The 17703-nt window shown below is 36.7% G+C and overlaps 1 protein-coding gene and 1 long non-coding RNA gene across 2 annotated transcripts in view; both read right to left on the bottom strand.

Moving 5' to 3' along the window:
* LOC111564518 (mucolipin TRP cation channel 2) overlaps window positions 1–12397 on the bottom strand; it is a 28222-nt gene extending 15825 nt beyond the window's left edge. The window contains exons 1-10 of the mRNA XM_055013900.1: window positions 12271–12397; window positions 10355–10508; window positions 9160–9333; window positions 6931–7087; window positions 6296–6374; window positions 6120–6216; window positions 5927–6026; window positions 4770–4882; window positions 4379–4528; window positions 1114–1215 (exon numbers count right to left, since the gene is read on the bottom strand). Coding sequence (XP_054869875.1) covers window positions 1114–1215; window positions 4379–4528; window positions 4770–4882; window positions 5927–6026; window positions 6120–6216; window positions 6296–6374; window positions 6931–7087; window positions 9160–9333; window positions 10355–10508; window positions 12271–12314 — 1170 coding nt within the window. The 5' untranslated portion in view covers window positions 12315–12397. The remainder of the gene's footprint in view (window positions 1–1113; window positions 1216–4378; window positions 4529–4769; window positions 4883–5926; window positions 6027–6119; window positions 6217–6295; window positions 6375–6930; window positions 7088–9159; window positions 9334–10354; window positions 10509–12270) is intronic.
* A 1899-nt stretch (window positions 12398–14296) lies between these two features.
* LOC129349940 (uncharacterized) lies at window positions 14297–17015 on the bottom strand. The gene is made up of 2 exons (XR_008603105.1): window positions 16730–17015; window positions 14297–15264 (listed from the first exon to the last, which is right to left on the bottom strand). It is a non-coding gene; the product is annotated as an uncharacterized LOC129349940 (long non-coding RNA).
* Window positions 17016–17703: the final 688 nt, after the last annotated feature.

Here is a 17703-nt window from a genome sequence, read left to right as displayed (position 1 = left end):
AGCCCCAAAATACCCTAACACCCTAACCCTATGTCACGGTAAAGGCAGTACATTGATCCATACTTATTTGGTCTTCCCAATGGGTATTCTTCCTTTGAAGAGGTTGATTTTGGATAACTTTTAATTTTTAAAAAACGGTTATCTGCTCTAGGTACTTCTTTTGATCACTTCTTGAGAAACAGGCTATTATAAAGCTGATGTAGCTTACTGGGTTCAACACAGGACTTCAAATTGAAAGTTCCCTGGTTTGATCCCAGATCAGCCACCCTCTCTTTTAAAATAGGATGACTTAGAGCAGTTACCTTTTAAAGGTTCCTTCCTTTGAAGAGGTTGATTTTTGATAACTTCGAATGCAAAAAATGTTTGTTTGCTCTCGGGAAAAAATGGTTGCTTCAAAGAGGCATGATGCTTTTCCCTCACCTAACCCTCTAAACCCTACAAACTCTAAACACAACCCTACTAACCCTAACCCTAACCCTACTAACCCTAACCTAACCCCCAAACACCTCAACTAACCTTAACCTCCTAACACTAACCCTATCTTTTAAGAGGTCCATCCTTCACATCCACTGAGAAGTACCAGTTCAACTCTTTCTTCTTATTTAATCCGTAGAGGCAAAAACATTATAGTTAATGGGATTTCCTAACAGGATCCCAACTGTAGAATATTGTTAACTTCAGTTCAATACATCAATACTTTTGAGATTCTCTGAGAAGTCTGCAGCTGCATCTCTCAAAAAAACATCTTTCATAATAGTCTAATAATCAGAGTTTAACCATCTGAACACTAAAAGACATACTATGAGAAACTGTAGAAACAATGAGAATTTCTGATACTCTGTAAACTAAAAATATCAACTTGTAGTTGTGTCTTAAAAAATAAACAAATCTGGGTTTAAAATGTAGATATTTCATCCAGATCTCTTTATTCTGTTCTACCATGAAGATAATAACGACTCAGCCACGACCGACAGTCACAGGAGAAAAATGTCGAGACTTTTCAGATGAACTGCAGGCAGTGTTTACAGAGAACAGAGAGGAGATAAGTGTGGAAACTAATTAAAAATCTAATCTAGTTTCAGATACAGAGAAGTGAAACATACTCAGACTTACGTTATATTTCTGGAAGTATCCCAGATATCTGATGACTCCGACCCACACCAGTAAAGTCGACGTTCCCAGGAAGATGCTGCACACGTCATAACTGGTTAAACTCTACAGGAAACAGAAAAATCATAAATCAGCATCCACTGAACTCCTTTTTATATTTGGAACTAAATCTGGATGACAAATAAAGTTACATCATTATTAAGGTTAATAATAAACTACAGACCTGTGGTGAACTGACTTTATCTCCATGAACTATTTTACTGGGGCTTAAATTATATTATTACTATAACAAAGAAGAATCTTATTAATAATTAACCAACTAATTGTAACTGATGTTTTGACATTTTGCTTCCAGGATGACAACGACCTAATCAGGGTATTTAATTAGATTTTATCATATTTTATGGCAGTGTTTGTGATGCTGCTAAGTTTGGCTTAGCTTAAGGCTTAAATCCTGTTAGTTAAAATGATTTGTTAAAAAAATATTTTGAATATTTTCATGGCATTGTTTTGACTGATATTTTTGTTATTAAGATCCTGAGTGTGATGCTATTTTTTTCACACTGACTGCATCAAAAATAATAACACATCAGGATTAATGCTGGTGCTAAATATGACACATCCCAGATTGTAAATTGAAAATGAAAAATCCACTTCTTGTATGGAATATAATTCATTTTTTATAATGCTTTTTCATTTACAGAAACAACCGTGGTGCTATGTAAAAAAGCTGCCATTTAAAGGGTTAAAATCCTGAAAATCAATCCGGTTTAAAAGATTGTTGGTTAAAGTGGAAAGTAATCTAAATATATTGGTTAAAATATTGGTTTAAACTGACTGACTAAATCTGACTGTAAATGAAATAAATATTTGGTAATTATGATCAGAACTAATGTTGGTTTAAGAAAGTGTTTTTTAATTGATTTTCAGTCAGAGTTTTAGAGGTGGAGATTTTTGTCTTTGAGGTCCTGAGTGCTTTTTGTTGTTGTTGTTGTTATTTTTGGCAAAACAAAAAAATTAATGCATCAAAATCTTTGACACACCCAGATTGTGAAAATAATAATAATAATAATAATAATAATAATTATTATTATTATTATTATTATTATTATTATTATTATTATTATTATTATTATTATTATTATTATTATTATTGTTATTATTGTTATTATTATTATTATTATTATTATTATTATTATTATTAATAAACACATTATTTGGAAAGTAATATATTTTCAATAATAATAATAATAATAATAATAATAATAATAATCGTTTTTGTTGTTATTATTGTTATTTTTTGGAAAAAATCCAAATAATAAATGTTTTATAAAAATTATTGTAAAACACTTATTATTTGAAATATATATATATATATATATATATATATATATATATATATATATATATATATATAAACAATGGTTCTATGTAAACAGTCATTTAAAAGGGCTAAAATCGTAAAACTAAATGAATAATGGGTGGTTATGATTAGGACTGATATTGGTTAAAAATGAGCAACTTAAAGTGGAAAATAATATTCATGGATAATACTTTTATGTCTGTTATTTTTGTCTTTAAGGACCTCTGTGTAATTGATTTCAAAGGAAAACCGATTTCACACATTCCTGTTTGAAGCTAGCAGCTCAAAGCTACATCTGATAGCATCTCTCTTCAAACTGTCAGCTGTCAAGTTGCACTGTGGGTAATGTAGGCACCAGGAATCAACAGGAAACACCAAAAAAGGACATAATCTTTGGCTTAACCACAGTGATTTTCATACCATTTTTTAAAACTGTCCTTGATGAGTCTGACAATAAAAACAGCCAAATACCAATTAGTGGAGAACTTTTATTAAATTAAATTTTCTCGCCTGAATCACATATTTTCCGTGAAAAGTGCATGTAGTGAATAAAATACCACAATTTCTCCAAGATCAGATTTGACCATTTATCCAAGAGGAGCATTTTAAAAATCAATTGAGTATTTCTACTTCTGTCAAACTGACAGTAAACACTGGCTGTAAAGGGAACAGGCGTGTTAAAATAAAAAGGAATTTACAGCATCTGCATCGAACAGTTTCAGTCTAAAGTCCACAGAGGATGCACAGGATAATATAACAGTACAGAGGTAAAGAGCAGGCTGTAAAGGCTGTCGTCCTGTATTACTATGATGCTGTGGCTTTAATTCACTCGTGCATAAAGTTTTATTACATGAAATATCATCAGAGTTTCCATCTGACATCCGCAGAATCAGCAGATTCTTTATCTACAGCAACTTTAGCAAAGCTTTACCTTCACACTATGGATACTTTCAGACCCTTGAAGTCCATAGAGGTGGGTCCAAATTTCATGCTTTTTAATTCATTTGTCCATCATTTCTGAGCCTCAGAACTTCATCAGGTACATGAAAAACACCTTCAAGTTCTGTTAAAAACTGCAACCAGATCATTTCTACATCCATCCAAGTGTCACAATATAAAGAATAAATCAGGATTTTGTTATGATTCTGATAATTCGCCTAACGAATTGGACATTTTGGGCAAAAGTTTACCCAAATGGCACTTTTTAAAGTTTTCTCCAGCCACATAGCATTACACCCCAATCTCTGTGCTTTACTGTCAGGACTATGCATTCACTGTGGTAGTCCTGGTCAGAGCGGACACAAAATGATAACAAAAACACACAACATGACCACAAATAGACAAAAAAAACCCTGCAAAGAAACACAAAGCCACCATTCAAAGTTGACCAGAAATGCACATTTTACAGTTTTCTCTGCAACCAAATAAATTTTACATCCACTCCAGGTGTCACAATCTAAAGACTAAATCTGTTTTTTGTCTGGCCCAGTTGTGTCCGTTCTGACCAGGACTACCACAGTGAATGCATAGTCCTGACAGTGAAGCATGGAATTGGTATTATAATGACATGTGACTGGAGAAAACTTTAAAAAAGTGCATTCTGGGTAAACTTTCAAGGCTCATATCAGCATGTTCTAGACAATGAACAATTGTGTTATTGTGTAATCTTGGTATCCAACACTTGCCTTTTCTACGGGCAGAAAATCGACAGTGCAGGACTTATCATGGTTTAAAGAATCTCAAATTTGAGTATATTTAAAAATGCAGCTGATGTGAGGGGGTCAGTTTGGAACTTTTTCAGATTTGGTTGCATTTAGTTGGATTGAGCCTATAAACAGATTTTGCATATTGCTAGATATCTCTGAAAAACATTATTGTAAGACAGAAGCAGAGGATCAGTTTTACCTTTGCCTGTATCTCCATCTTCAGTATGGATCCTACTATGGCCATGAGGTCGCTGATGATAACCATCACGTACCAGCCGTTCAGGAACTCATCCTGGTCCTCTTCACACACTTTACGGTTGAAGTTCTCCTGGAAGAATTGTGCAAATCTCTGGAAAATATAACATGAAAAAGGTTGAAAACAGAACTGGGACTAAACTACAAAGACTGACTACAAGATTGTCTGCAAACCCAAACAAAACGCTTCCATATCCGAGTGTGAAACTAGTAATTTAGATGTTGTAGTATTAAGAATGTGAACAAGAAGAAAAGGGGGATGTTTGTAGAGTGGAATCAGGAAAGAGAAGATTCTAAAGCCCCTGTATGATGGTGTTTAGCGTGAGGCGACTGACCTGGAGTAACCTGACGGCCAGTACGATGGAGCGTGTGCACAACACGGCCGACGTTATGCAAACCAGAATGACGAAGCCGTCGAACACCAGCAGATAGTGAGTGTTCTTATGAGCTGAAAAAGAAAGTGTGTGTGTGTGTGTGTGTGTGTGTGTGTGTGTGTGTGTGTGTGTGTGTGTGTGTGTGTGTGTGTGTGTGTGTGTGTGTGTGTGTGTTAGAGTGTTTATCTGTTACACAACTCCCTCATACTCATCACTGATACCACAAGTCTGACTGATAACACAACACCAACAGTCAACTGGAACGAAACTCCCAACTATCAGCTTTGTTCTGCTCAGACAGACAGTCAGTCTGAACTGTTTTCATCTTTTCAGACACAAAAAAAATTGCTGTTTTACAATATAAAAAAAAAAACAAACCTGAAAAAACCCCAGCCTTAACTTGTTTTAAACAAGGTTTTCTCCAACCACATATCATTATAGTACTACCTCCATGCTTAACTGTCAGGACCGTGCATTCACTGTGGTAGTCATGATCAGTAAAGACACAAAACAGCCCCAAAGAAACAAGAAATGGTTACAAACGCAAAGCCACTCTTGAAAATATACCCAAAATGCACTTTTAAATTTTCTCCAGTCACATATTAGCACACTCCTATTTCTGTGCTTCACTGTCAGGACTATGCATTCACTGTGGTAGTCCTGGTCAAAACCTGGTGAGTTTGTCTGTTTATGTTGTCATTTTATGTTTTTTTTGTTGAAGTTTTGTGCCTATTTGTAGTCATTTTTTGTCAATTTGTGGTTGTTTAGTGTCTCTTCAGACCAGTAGTACCGCAGCGAATGCAGAGTCCGAAAGATGTCGGCGGCGGGATGGCCATCACGGCGGGCGGCCATCACAAGCCTCGGCTCGCGACGCGTCGGCCGGCCGGCCGCTTGCCTACCCCCCTACAATTTTCTCAACGGATTTACACGATTCACAAAAACTATACTTTCGGCGGAAAAAAACTCGGAATTCTGCGGATCCGCGGAAAATTCTCATCCCTGCATTTGGATGAATGACTCCAAACATGGATTTCAGACCTGTCCTAACAGCTCTAAATGTCCCGTTTCTCCTTTTTATTACATTTATTTACACTTTTTTTTTCTCCTTCTGATCTTACCTGTCCCAGATATCTTCCAGTCTCGGCAGGCGCTGCTCATAGCATCTATATCCAGGAATATTTTCACCTTTCCGCTGTGACACTGGTTATCAAATGTTATCTGGGGACAAAATAGAAATAAATCCCCTGAATTTCACCCCATCAGTTTGTTTTAAGTTTTAACATGCAGCTTTTGAACTCAGTAAAGGCGTACCGTCACATAGAAGGAGTAGCAGTCTGGTAGCTCCCGCGATCGGACCGTCTGCAGGTTGATTCCCTTCAGCTGGAAGGTTAATTTGATGTCAACAAGTCTAAATAGCAGAAGGAAAGTGGGTCTTACAAGCAAGATTTTAAATTGTAAAGCTGCATTTTATGGATGTTGCTGCTCACCTGTAAAAGTCCAACTGAAAAAAGGAAGAATTCTGGGTTCTCCAGTGGTTTGCAGTCACTGGATCGTGTGACATGCAAACTGAGAGGAGAGAGGTAAACAGAAATAGGAAATTAGATTTTAGCTCTACACATGCTTTATATTAGATAAAGTTGCTCTATGTTAGTTAAAGTTGCTGTAAAATTAGTTAAAGTTGCTTTATATTAGATGAAGTTGCTCTAAATGAGTTAAAGTTGCCCTTTGTTAGCTAAAGTTGCTCTATATTAGTATTAAGTTGCTTTATATTAGTTAAAGTTGCTCTATATGAATTAAAGTTGCTCAAAAATGAGTAAAAGTTGCTCTATATTAGTTCAAGTTGCTCCATATTAGTTAAAATTGCTCTACATTAAAATTGCTCTACATTAAAGTTGCTCTATGTTAGGTAAGGTTGCTCCTAATTAGTTTTTGCTTCTTAAAATACTGATAATTTCAGTAAGACTGTCTGGTGATAATGGCAATGGATGTAAAACCTCCAAAATGTAAAATAAATCTCTATTTCCAAACATACTGGGGGTCCATCGTGAATTTTTCTGGATGTTTTGCACAAAATTGCAATCGCACATTCTTATTACAGGTCATCAAGTTCGTTGCGTCTCACCGGTCTCCAGCTGGGCGTCGATGTCGTACGTCTCGTCTGAAGGATCCACGCTGCCCCTCCGGTAATATTCCTTACAGACAACCAGCGGCAGCAGATTCCCATCTTCATCTTCAGCGTAACTGATGGGACCCACAGAGAGCTGGCCGAGCTGGCTGTACTGTTAACCCAGAGAGATCCAGTAAATTTCAATTCAGTTTAATTATATTTATATCAAATTGTCTGAAGACGCTTTAAACACACTGACAGTACAGCACGTTATACATTCATTATGTTAAATACGTGGTGAAAACATTCAGTTCCCCTTCAGAAGATGATCTGATATCAAAGATATGAGACACGTTAAAGGGCTCGAGGTGACATTTAGCCTGAGCAGCTGTGAGCAGGAAAAAGGAACCAACACTCAATGAAACTGACCTGTTGGATAACATTAGCATGAATAGAAAACTAAGACACAACACTGCAAAATGCACTTCAAAATTGATGCAAAGCTACAAAACACATGACAAAACAGGCAAAACACTGCAAAATTCACTACAAAACACAGACACAATGCTAAAAAAATCCCTACAAAATAGACAAAATGCTACAAAATTCACTAAAAAATAGACACAACAGTACAAAATTCACTAAAAAGCAGCCACAAAGCTACAAAATTCCCTACAAAACAGACAACACTACAATTTTTACCTTAAAACACACACAAAGCTACAAAATTCACTAAAAAGCAACCACAAGGCTACAAAATTTACAGGCCAATCTCCTTCTTGCATTGCCTGGTCAAGAGGCTAATTCACTAATAGCGAAGCCATTTCATTAACTCGAGCCACTTCCTGTCAAATTTGCAGTCAGGTTTCAAAACCTGGCCACCTTCATAGACCTGGCCAAGGCCTTTGATTCAGTAGACCACACGATCCCTTTGCAAAGTTTCTCTATGATCGGCCTGTCCTCAAGCTGTATTAACTGTTTGCCAGCTACCTTAATAATCATATACAGCGAGAGTCAGAGAATTTTATGTTAGAACCTCTGATCACTGCTAAAGGTGTACCTCAAGGCTCCCTCTTGAGCCCAGCTTTGTTTTCCATCTACATAAATGATGTGGCCAAAGCTATCGGTGCCATCTGGATGCACCGCTACGCTGACGGACACCATTATACTACTCCACTGGCCTATCACGTCACTGCTGCTGCATCTTCTCCCTTTAACTCAGGCCTCAGTTCAATCCAGGAGTCTTTTAATGATCTTTGCTTGTGCCTCAATTCCAAGAAAACAAAATGTATGCTGTTCAACTGGACAAACAGTGTCTTCAGCCCCCCAAAGATCACCTGTGCAGATGCCTGAGATCTGGAGTTCGTCAACTCCTACAAGGTACCTTGGGTCTCTGGCTGGACTCTTCACTTTCTTTCACTTCGTCACATCAATATTCTACAGGCTGAAATCAAATCTAGACTGGGGTTCGTTTATTATAATAAGGCCTCCTTGAATTTCCCTTTGGATTTATAAAGTATCTATCTATCTATCTATCTATCTATCTATCTATCTATCTATCTATCTATCTATCTATCTATCTATCTATCTATCTATCTATCTATCTATCTATCTATCATGCATCCATCCATCCATCCAACCACCATCCATCCATCTGTCCATCCGTCTCTCCGCCGTCTGTCTATCTCCTTTACATACCCTACCCAAAAACACTCTTGTGAAGACGGACCATCCTCCCCATGTTGGACTACGGTGATGTCATCTATACAATAGCCCCAAAGTGTTCCCTCAACAGGCTTGATGCTCTCCATCAATCATCCAAGCTGTCTCCTACTGGTGTACCTGTCTCCACCCACCATTGTGACTTTACAAACTGGTGGGTTGGTCCCTCCCTTTATACCAGGCGAATCCAGCACTGGCTTCTACTCATCTACCAGACCCTATCAGGGAAGACACCTCAATACCTCTCCAACCTCCTACACCCCTCCCCATAACTACCACCTGAGGGTCATAAACGATCCTTTAATGCACACAAATACACTTATAAGCTGCCTAAGTGAGAACATCTTCAGGAAATTGAAAGACAAAGTGGTTTCTTTTGTTTTTGTTGCACTCAAAAGGAAAAAAAAGCTTTTAGAAGACAGACGGTCCAAGATGCTGCTGCAGAAAATCACATATTTGACTTCAGACAGAGACAGTAGATTTATATAAGTAATGTGGATTAATGATCAGCTGTGGACTCGCCTGGTCCAGGACGTAGTAGAGGCTGTCATAGACGTCACTCTGGGTGTAGACGGCGACGCTGTATTCATCCTCGTCCACGCCGCTGTAGTCCTTCAGGAAGAGGTGTTTGAGTGCCATCGTGTTCTCCTCCTTGTAGGAAACCACCAGCTGGTTGTTGAGGCCAAACAAGACGAGCTGCCAGAAAACGAGAACCGAACTGACATGTTTGATAATCCAGAATGGACGTAAAATACACGGAAAATATAAAGCCACAAAAACACTTTAATCAGGGTCCGAACACCAAGTTTTGAAGGCCTACAAATACTTGAAAACACGTGAAAATTTCATATTTTATGGAACTTGCATGGGTGTGAGACAAAATGGCTCAATAGCGCCACCTGGAAAGTTTCAAACAGGAACTATGACAAGGACGTGTCACCTACAGCCATGAAATTTGGTAACTCACCATGACACACAAAAATGTAATTGACAGCCATGCCTAAAACACAACAGGAAGTTGGCCATTTTGAATTATATGACATATTTTGAATGATTTTGGGACAATTTTGGACTTTTTCAAAAGCTGTAAACTCAAACAGGGTGACCCCGACAGAGCTGAACTTTGGCCAGGATGTACACCAGGCAAGGGTCATCAAAAGTTATCAAAATGCTCCGCAACAGTCTGAGGGTGTGGAAATGGCGGCTGGCGGAATTTGGACGTTTTGCCATGAAACAGGAAGTGCTGTCTAACTAGCCTATAAATGCTCCAATCTGCCTCAAACTTTACATGTGTGATCAGAGTCCTGCCCTGATGAATTCTATAGACTTATTTTAGCTCAGTTTAGCTCAGTTATGGTATTTCAGTGTTGTATTTTACTTATGTCTTACTTTTTTCTACTTCTGCATTTCTTATATTATGTAATTAGTTACATAACTGTACTGAGCAACATCTGGGTCAAGAATTTCCTTCAGGATTGATAAAGTTTTATATTACCTGATGTTATCTTTTATGTAAAGTGCTACTGCAGTGCACTTGAGGTTTCCCTTCAGAGGATCTGCTTATTTAACCATCTAACAGAACGATGATGCAGAACCCTAGAACTTCAATTAGTCAGAACTTATTTGCACATCTTAGATCCATCCAGAGCTCGATCCTGGTTCCAGGAAGCTCCTCTGGGTGGTTCTTGTAATCTCCAGTTAAACCAAGAGCTCATACCTGAGTGGTGATCATGACGATCTTCAGGATCTGGACTCCCATCTTCCAGGGGATGGTCCGCCGGGCCCGGTACTTCTCACACGGACTCATGAAGTAATACCGGAGGTCATCTCTGAGGTTCTGTTCCTTGATAACATCCTGAGTCATAACAGAGCTGCAGGAAACAAACAGAACACGACTGAAAAATGGACAAGAAGCCTCAAAGTTTCAGAAAATAAAAAATGTTCTTCATGTTTCAGCTGTTAATTCACTGAATTCATCCTTAAAGCAGCCAAACGGGATTTAAAAAATGAGCTTGAAGTCAGAATAAGAACACGGAAGCAGCAGAGAGTTTCTAATTTGGAGCCAAATCTACAGAAAACCATGAAAACATCAGTTTCCACTGACTCCTGATGTTCTGAGTCCAAGTCCTGAGATCCTGATCAGGAAAACTCATCAGGAGCCAAACTGACACCCGAAATCATATTTTCATGTTTTTCTGTAAATTTGGTTCAACATTAGAAACTCTCTGCTGCTTCCATGTTTTTATTCTGACTTTAAACTCATTTTCTATCCTGTTTGGCTGCTTAAAGGGTTAATTCCGTGAACTAACGCCTGAGAATGACCCCGAAACATGAAGAATATATATATATTTTTTTTTAAAGTTATTTTTTTGGCCTTTTTATTAGATAGGCGTAGTGAGAGAGAGACAGGAAACAGGGGAGAAGAGTTGGGGGAAGACATGCAGCAAAGGGCCGCGAGCGGGAATCGAACCCGGGCCAGCTGCGTCGGGGACCAGCCCCTGTACATGGGTCACCCACTCAACGTGTTGAGCTATATGGGCGCCCCCACATGAAGAATATATTGAATTTTCTGCAAAATTCCCAACACAGTGTGTTAAAATAACTCATTAAGGTTCAGTTACTCTTCACTGTTCTCTCCTGGATGTAGAGGTTCTTCATGTTAAGGAGGGTTTTAAGGATCTTTTCCTTAAATTCTTTATTTGATCTGAGTTCACAGATGAATTTCTACTTTTTATTCTTCTAATTTCTATTATTTGAATGATTTCAGGCGTCAGGTTGATTCCTGAGGTTCGTTAACCTCTTTTAAAGAACATCAAGGACAGAACGGTGAAGTTTAACAAAACCTTAATGAATTATTTTAATATTTTATTCTTACATTTTATTCTAATATTCTAATATTTTACTACTTCATTCTAATATTCTAATATTTTATTCTAATGTTCTAATAGTTCTAATATTCTAATACTTTATTCTGATATTCTAAAAATTTCATTTTAATACTTTATTCTAATACTTGAATATTTTATTCTAATATTTTATTCAAATTTTCTACTATTTATTCTAATATTCTACTATTTTATTCTAATGTTCTAATATTTTATTTTAATATTCTAATATTTGATCCTAATATTCAGATATTTTATTCTGGTATTTTGTTATTTTATTCTAATATTTTACTATTTTATTCTAATATTCTAATATTTTATCCTAATATTCTACTCTTTTATTCTAATATTTTAATATTTTATCTTAATATTTTACTATTTCCTGCAGCTTTGGGAGGAAAGCAGAAGTGAAAGAATTATTTCGTGTTGTTTGTCAGGAACTGGATGTTCTGAACTCTCTGCTGGTTCAAGTCCAAGGTTAGTTCAGTTTTAGTCCAACAGCTTTAATATGTCCGAAGTTTCACTTTCAGCTCCTCAAACACACCAATGATTAGAAAATAATCAATAATCTGATCAGAAAATGATCAATAATCTGATCACAAACATCAGTTTTAATGCAGAAATCAGCTGTTTGAGTTTGTAGAGTTTAAATATTTAGCTGCTCCGCTCCAGATGTTCTATTCATTTATTTATTTCCCAGAAGCATCGATCAAACCGGACTTGTGAAAATCATTAAATCAATAATCACCTGATAGAGTTGCTCCTCTCCAGATATCGAACCAATAACTCCATGATCGATCACCTCCAGCTGATCGGCAGCTCGTTCCAGGACCGACAGAGAAGTTCAGGTTCTGCCGCGTGAACGCGCAGATTCCAGTCAGCCAATCAGGAAGCGAGCTGCAGGGGGCGCGCAGGTATTGAACCCACGGAAGGAGGACCAACGGAGGACGGAGAGAGGCATGGAAACGGTCCGAGGAAAAATATTAAATATTACATAAATATGAATGTTATATTACTGCAGCTCAGAGAGGAAAAGTCTGACAGAAAGCCAAAATAATTTATTGTTATTATTAGTATTAGTAGTAGTACTAGCAGCTTTTACATGTTTGGTTTTTAAGTATTACCAGAAAAAAATTATGTCTTTGTTCTTATTTCCAGCTTTCAAATGTTTGTCTGTTTTAAATTATTTTTAAATGTATTATTACAAAACGTATTTCTTTTAATTATTTTTGCTGTTTTTACTAATATTAATATTAGCTTTAAAATGTAAATTTTTAATAGAGTAGAAATGATTTATTGTCATCATACATGGGGGCATTCATTTGTAGCTATATATATATATATATATATATATATATATATATATATATATATATATATATATATATATATATATATATATGTACTTGTATGCTTTTGTTGAATTTTAATTGCTGATTATTTGATTTTATTTTAAAATATATTCTAAATTTTTAATTAAGAAAAAAATCATGTATTTCTACCTTTATTAATATTGCTATTTTTATTATCAGCTTTTAAATGTTTGAATATGTATATAATTTTATAATAATTATTATTTTATTGCATTATTACTATTATTATTCACATTTCAGAAGTCGTTGCTGCATTGTTGTCTGTTTTTTAAAGTTTTACCAGAAAGTTTTGCCTTCGTTTTTGTTTTCAGTCTTTAAATGTTTGTTGTTAGATTTTTATTTCAGTATTTATTATTTGTTAATTTTTTAATTATTGCCTAAATCATTATTGATTTTATTCACCTTGTTTATCATTTTATTATATATTATTTTTTAAATATTACCAAAAAGTATTTCTTCTGATTCTACTATTATTATTTTCAAGTTCAAGTTCACTTTATTGTCTCCCGTGGGAGAAATTTGTCTTAGACAAGGCAAGACATCGAGCTGCACTGCAACACACTAAAACAGAACACATGCTATTAAAAATACATGATAAATTTTCATTATAGATTATATAATTGTTATTATTACTGATATTATTACTGTTACTTTTACTGATATTATTGTTGCCTTCAAATGTTTGTTGTTCAGTTTTAACTCAATTTTATTCATTCATGCTGTTTTTAAAAAATATATATTTTACAATTAAGAAAAAATAATGTATTTAGAACTTCATTATTATCATTGCCGGTTTTATTTATTATCAGCTTTTAAATATTTCTTCAATTTTATTTGTTTTATTCATTGTTATTTTATTCATATTATTACTACTATTATTAGTATTAGCTTTAAAATTTTCGCTTTTAATCATTTCATATATACACACACACACGCACACGCACACGCACACGCACACACACACATATTTATTTTCTTGTCAGTTTTAAATATTTTTTTAATTGTTATGCATATTATTTGTTATTTTCTTCATATTATTATTATTCTTTTAAGGCCAGTCGGAGGCACCGTTTCAGATTTTTATTCAAAGTATTTCTATAAAACATTTCGATGAATTTTTGAGAATTTTCAGTGAGAAAACCTTTGACCTAATTTCAGGATCCAGTATTTCCGGAAATAAAACTAAAAATGTAAAAAATTAACTCCTGTCAGGTGGAAATACTTCAGTTTGAGTCAGTAAAATGTGCATTTTAGACTCATCTGTGGGTTTTTATTTATAAATTATGACTCTAGAACTTCACATCACAGACATTTATCTGCAGGATTATTTCTGTCTTTTAAAAACAGGTTCCTTAGTTTTATCCTTGTACACAAAAGAACTAATTTATCTAAACAAACATGGCAAAATAAGAGTTTTATTTAAACAATAGCTTCAAATTTAACAAATGACAGCAGATGGAGTACATGTATGAAATGAAAATAACATAATTTACATTATTATCAGAGAAATCAGACATGATTTACAAATCTTAAATGGTAAACTGTAAAACACACGTGGACACGGAGAATTGAGAGATTACAAGTTGATTATTGGGTTTTGGCCACCTGAAAATGTAAGTGCAATATTTACGCATCTTTTTTTTTTTTTTTTACTTTTCACCAACAGAGTTAAACATCTGTCTGGTTAGCAGCTAAACGCACTGACACCAACAGGTAGAATAAAGCAAATCTGTGAAAACACAAACCAGTGAGCTGAAAAGCTGTTTATCAAAGCTTTATTTCTTCTAATTAAGTCAAATGTTTGTGCTTTCATCATTACGCTTTCAAAATGTCCATTTCTACTGATTTATGATGATTTTGTTGTCCAGTTTGGTTTAAAAATGTTTGAAATTCACACATTCAGCTCCAGACGAGTCGGTCCTGTTCTGTTTTTTACATCTAGATCAACCTTCAGAATGGAAAATGGAAGGAAGGATCACTGATATTCAGGAAAACCGGCCAGAAAAACATCCTAACAGCATCTATAAAATCGCATTCTGCTTTGTAAATGACAAAATAACCATTTTGATTCAAATTTCAAGCTATTTCCTCGTTCAAATCCCGGCTTTTACTCCGTCTTCCACCATCCAGGAAGACCGTAATTCAACCGTAAGCGGAGCTGTTTTCGACATTTACTTCCTCCATGATACCGGCTGCTGATTGGTCAATGGTCCAGGTCAGCAGGTCTGTAGATCAGTAAACTGGTCGGTCAGGTGTGTCCGCTCCGTTAATCTTCCTACTCGGCCACCGGACTCCTGGACCGGAGTTCCCACGGTTTCGACGTTTGTCAGCGAGACAGACGAAGCGTCTCCAGCTGAGGCCTCCAGGTCCTGCAGTGTGAAAAACATAACACAAAACAATCACATTTCAATTAAAACAACAAATAAAACCTTCATCAATCACTAAAGTTCAGACGTTATCGACAGAATACGAGATGAGAAAACACTGATTCATGACGTTAAACCTGCTCATTTAGTCGCTACAAGTCGGATTTTTACTGATTCACTGCAAAACAGTACTTCAAATGCTGATAACATTTAATTATCATGCAAATTAGATCAATTAGAGAAATGAATGTATAAATAAGAATCAAGGATTCCTTAAAACAACAACAAAAATGTTTTCTAGTAAAAGCAAAAAGTCCGTTAGAGAAACACTTCAGGACGACAGCACGGTTTTTCGCCGTCCTGTTTTACAAGTCATTGCATAATTAATCCGCCAAGGAATGGTGGATTTATGTGACGATGGCGTCTGTCTGTCTGTCTGTCTGTCTGTCTTTTAGCAACATTACTCAAAAACGGACTAACGGATTTCGATGAAATTTTCTGGGAAGGTTAGAAATGACACAAGGACCAAGTGATTATATTTTGGCAGTGATGCGGCTTATAGTGTGGATCCACGGTTTTGTTAAAGATTTCTGTATCATTGCCAGATAGCAGCACGGCATCACTGTAACCATGACAACAAGTGAACGCTACATCAGCTGCCTGCTGACGATCACATGATTGTGATCCTACTACAAATCCACCACTGAGGACTTGTCAGGACTTATCCATCAGAAATGATCCAAGGAACAACTTATTAAATTGTGTGGGTGTTTCTGAGTCCCATCAATTCCCACCACCCGCTACATATTTAGGACACGTGATTCGGTATCTGTACATAACGTACACATGCATAACACGCGTGTGCTCAGCGCAAAGCCATTTTTTATGAGAGATTTCATCTGTCGGAAATGATGCAATGACTGAGCAGCCTTGGAGGAGGACTGAGCTCATTCTTCTTTCATTTATTCCATGACATGCAGGTTGGAATCCACTGAGTTTATGATTTGTGTCATTTGAGAGACAGATGTATGATACAGCAGCAACGAAAACAAATAATGCACATAAAACTAAATAAATATCAGTTGGTTACTGGCTAAACACAAACACAAGACGGCTATGATCAAAACACAAAACAACACAACAAATCCTCCAATCATTCCTCATCAGGATAAAATATTATAAAATAATTATTTACCAATTTGCGTAGTGTGAATTTTCACCATTCCATTAGAGCATGCACAACGCTGGAGCATTTAAACAGAAAATCAGTCACATTAAAAAGCAGTTTACGTATGTCTGATCAGATTTACCTGCAGGCCGTGTAAATGGCTGACTAGATTTATCTGCAGGCCGTGTAAATGTCTGACTAGATTTACCTGCAGGCCGTGTAAATGTCTGACTAGATTTATCTGCAGGCCGTGTAAATGTCTGACTAGATTTATCTGCAGGCCGTGTAGAAGCAGCTCACCTGAACGTGGGGTCTCCTCTCTGCTGGTTTCGGTTCTGCTCCGTCTCCGTCGGGTTCGTCTGGAGAAAGCTTCAGTTTTCTCAGTTTATTCTTCGGCTTCGGTGATTCTGTGGGTTTAGTTTGAGCTGCAGTCGCTCCTTCCGGCTCCTCCGGCTGCTTTTTTGAATCTGAATCTCTCTCCTCTCGCCTCGCAGCGTCGGCTTCGTCCTCGCTGTACTGAGGGTCGGCCGATCTCAGCGTCTGCACCACCAGTCTGGGCGGCTCCTTTCGGGTCCTGGCGGGTCGCCTCTGGCACATCGTTCCCGGCGTGTCCGGTCGGCATCGTGGTGCATGTTGAGGTGACGGTGCTTGTCTAGGTGCAGGTCTAGGTGCAGGTCTAGGTGCTGGTTCAGGTCCAGGTGCGTCCCCTCCTGCTAACTCGTCATGGTCCTCGTTCATCAGGTACTGTGGTTGCCGTGGTTGCTGTGGCTCTACCTCTGGAGGAGGCGGACCCCTTCGAGGGCGGCGCAGAGGAGCCATGATGCCGTACTGGAAGGCGGCCTGCACGCTTCCATACATAAACACCTGGAGAGACAAAAAAAAAAGAGAAAAATCACCACAAAAGGATGCAAAATGTCCACAGAAAGAGACAAAATCAACCCCAAAATAGGCAAAATTGCCCCCAAAACTGAAAATCACTGTAAAAATAGATGTTTTGCTCAAACTTTGTCCAAAATAGGTCATAATTTGTACAAAATTTCTCAAGAACCAGCCAAAATGACTTCAGAATTGCCCAAAATTGGTCCAAAACAGGTTATAATTTGTCCAAAATGTCTTGAAAAAAATCATCCAAAATGTCTCAAAATTTGTCCAAAATGTCTTGAAAAAAATCATCCAAAATGTCTCAAAATTTGTCCAAAATGACTTCAGAATTGACCAAAATTCCCCAAAATTGGTCCAAAACAGGTTACAATTTGTCCAGAATGTCTAAAAAA

This window comes from Amphiprion ocellaris, chromosome 2 (genome assembly GCF_022539595.1).
Source record: "Amphiprion ocellaris isolate individual 3 ecotype Okinawa chromosome 2, ASM2253959v1, whole genome shotgun sequence".
NCBI classification, from domain to species: domain Eukaryota; kingdom Metazoa; phylum Chordata; class Actinopteri; family Pomacentridae; genus Amphiprion; species Amphiprion ocellaris.
This window is presented reverse-complemented; position numbering and strand designations above follow the sequence as displayed.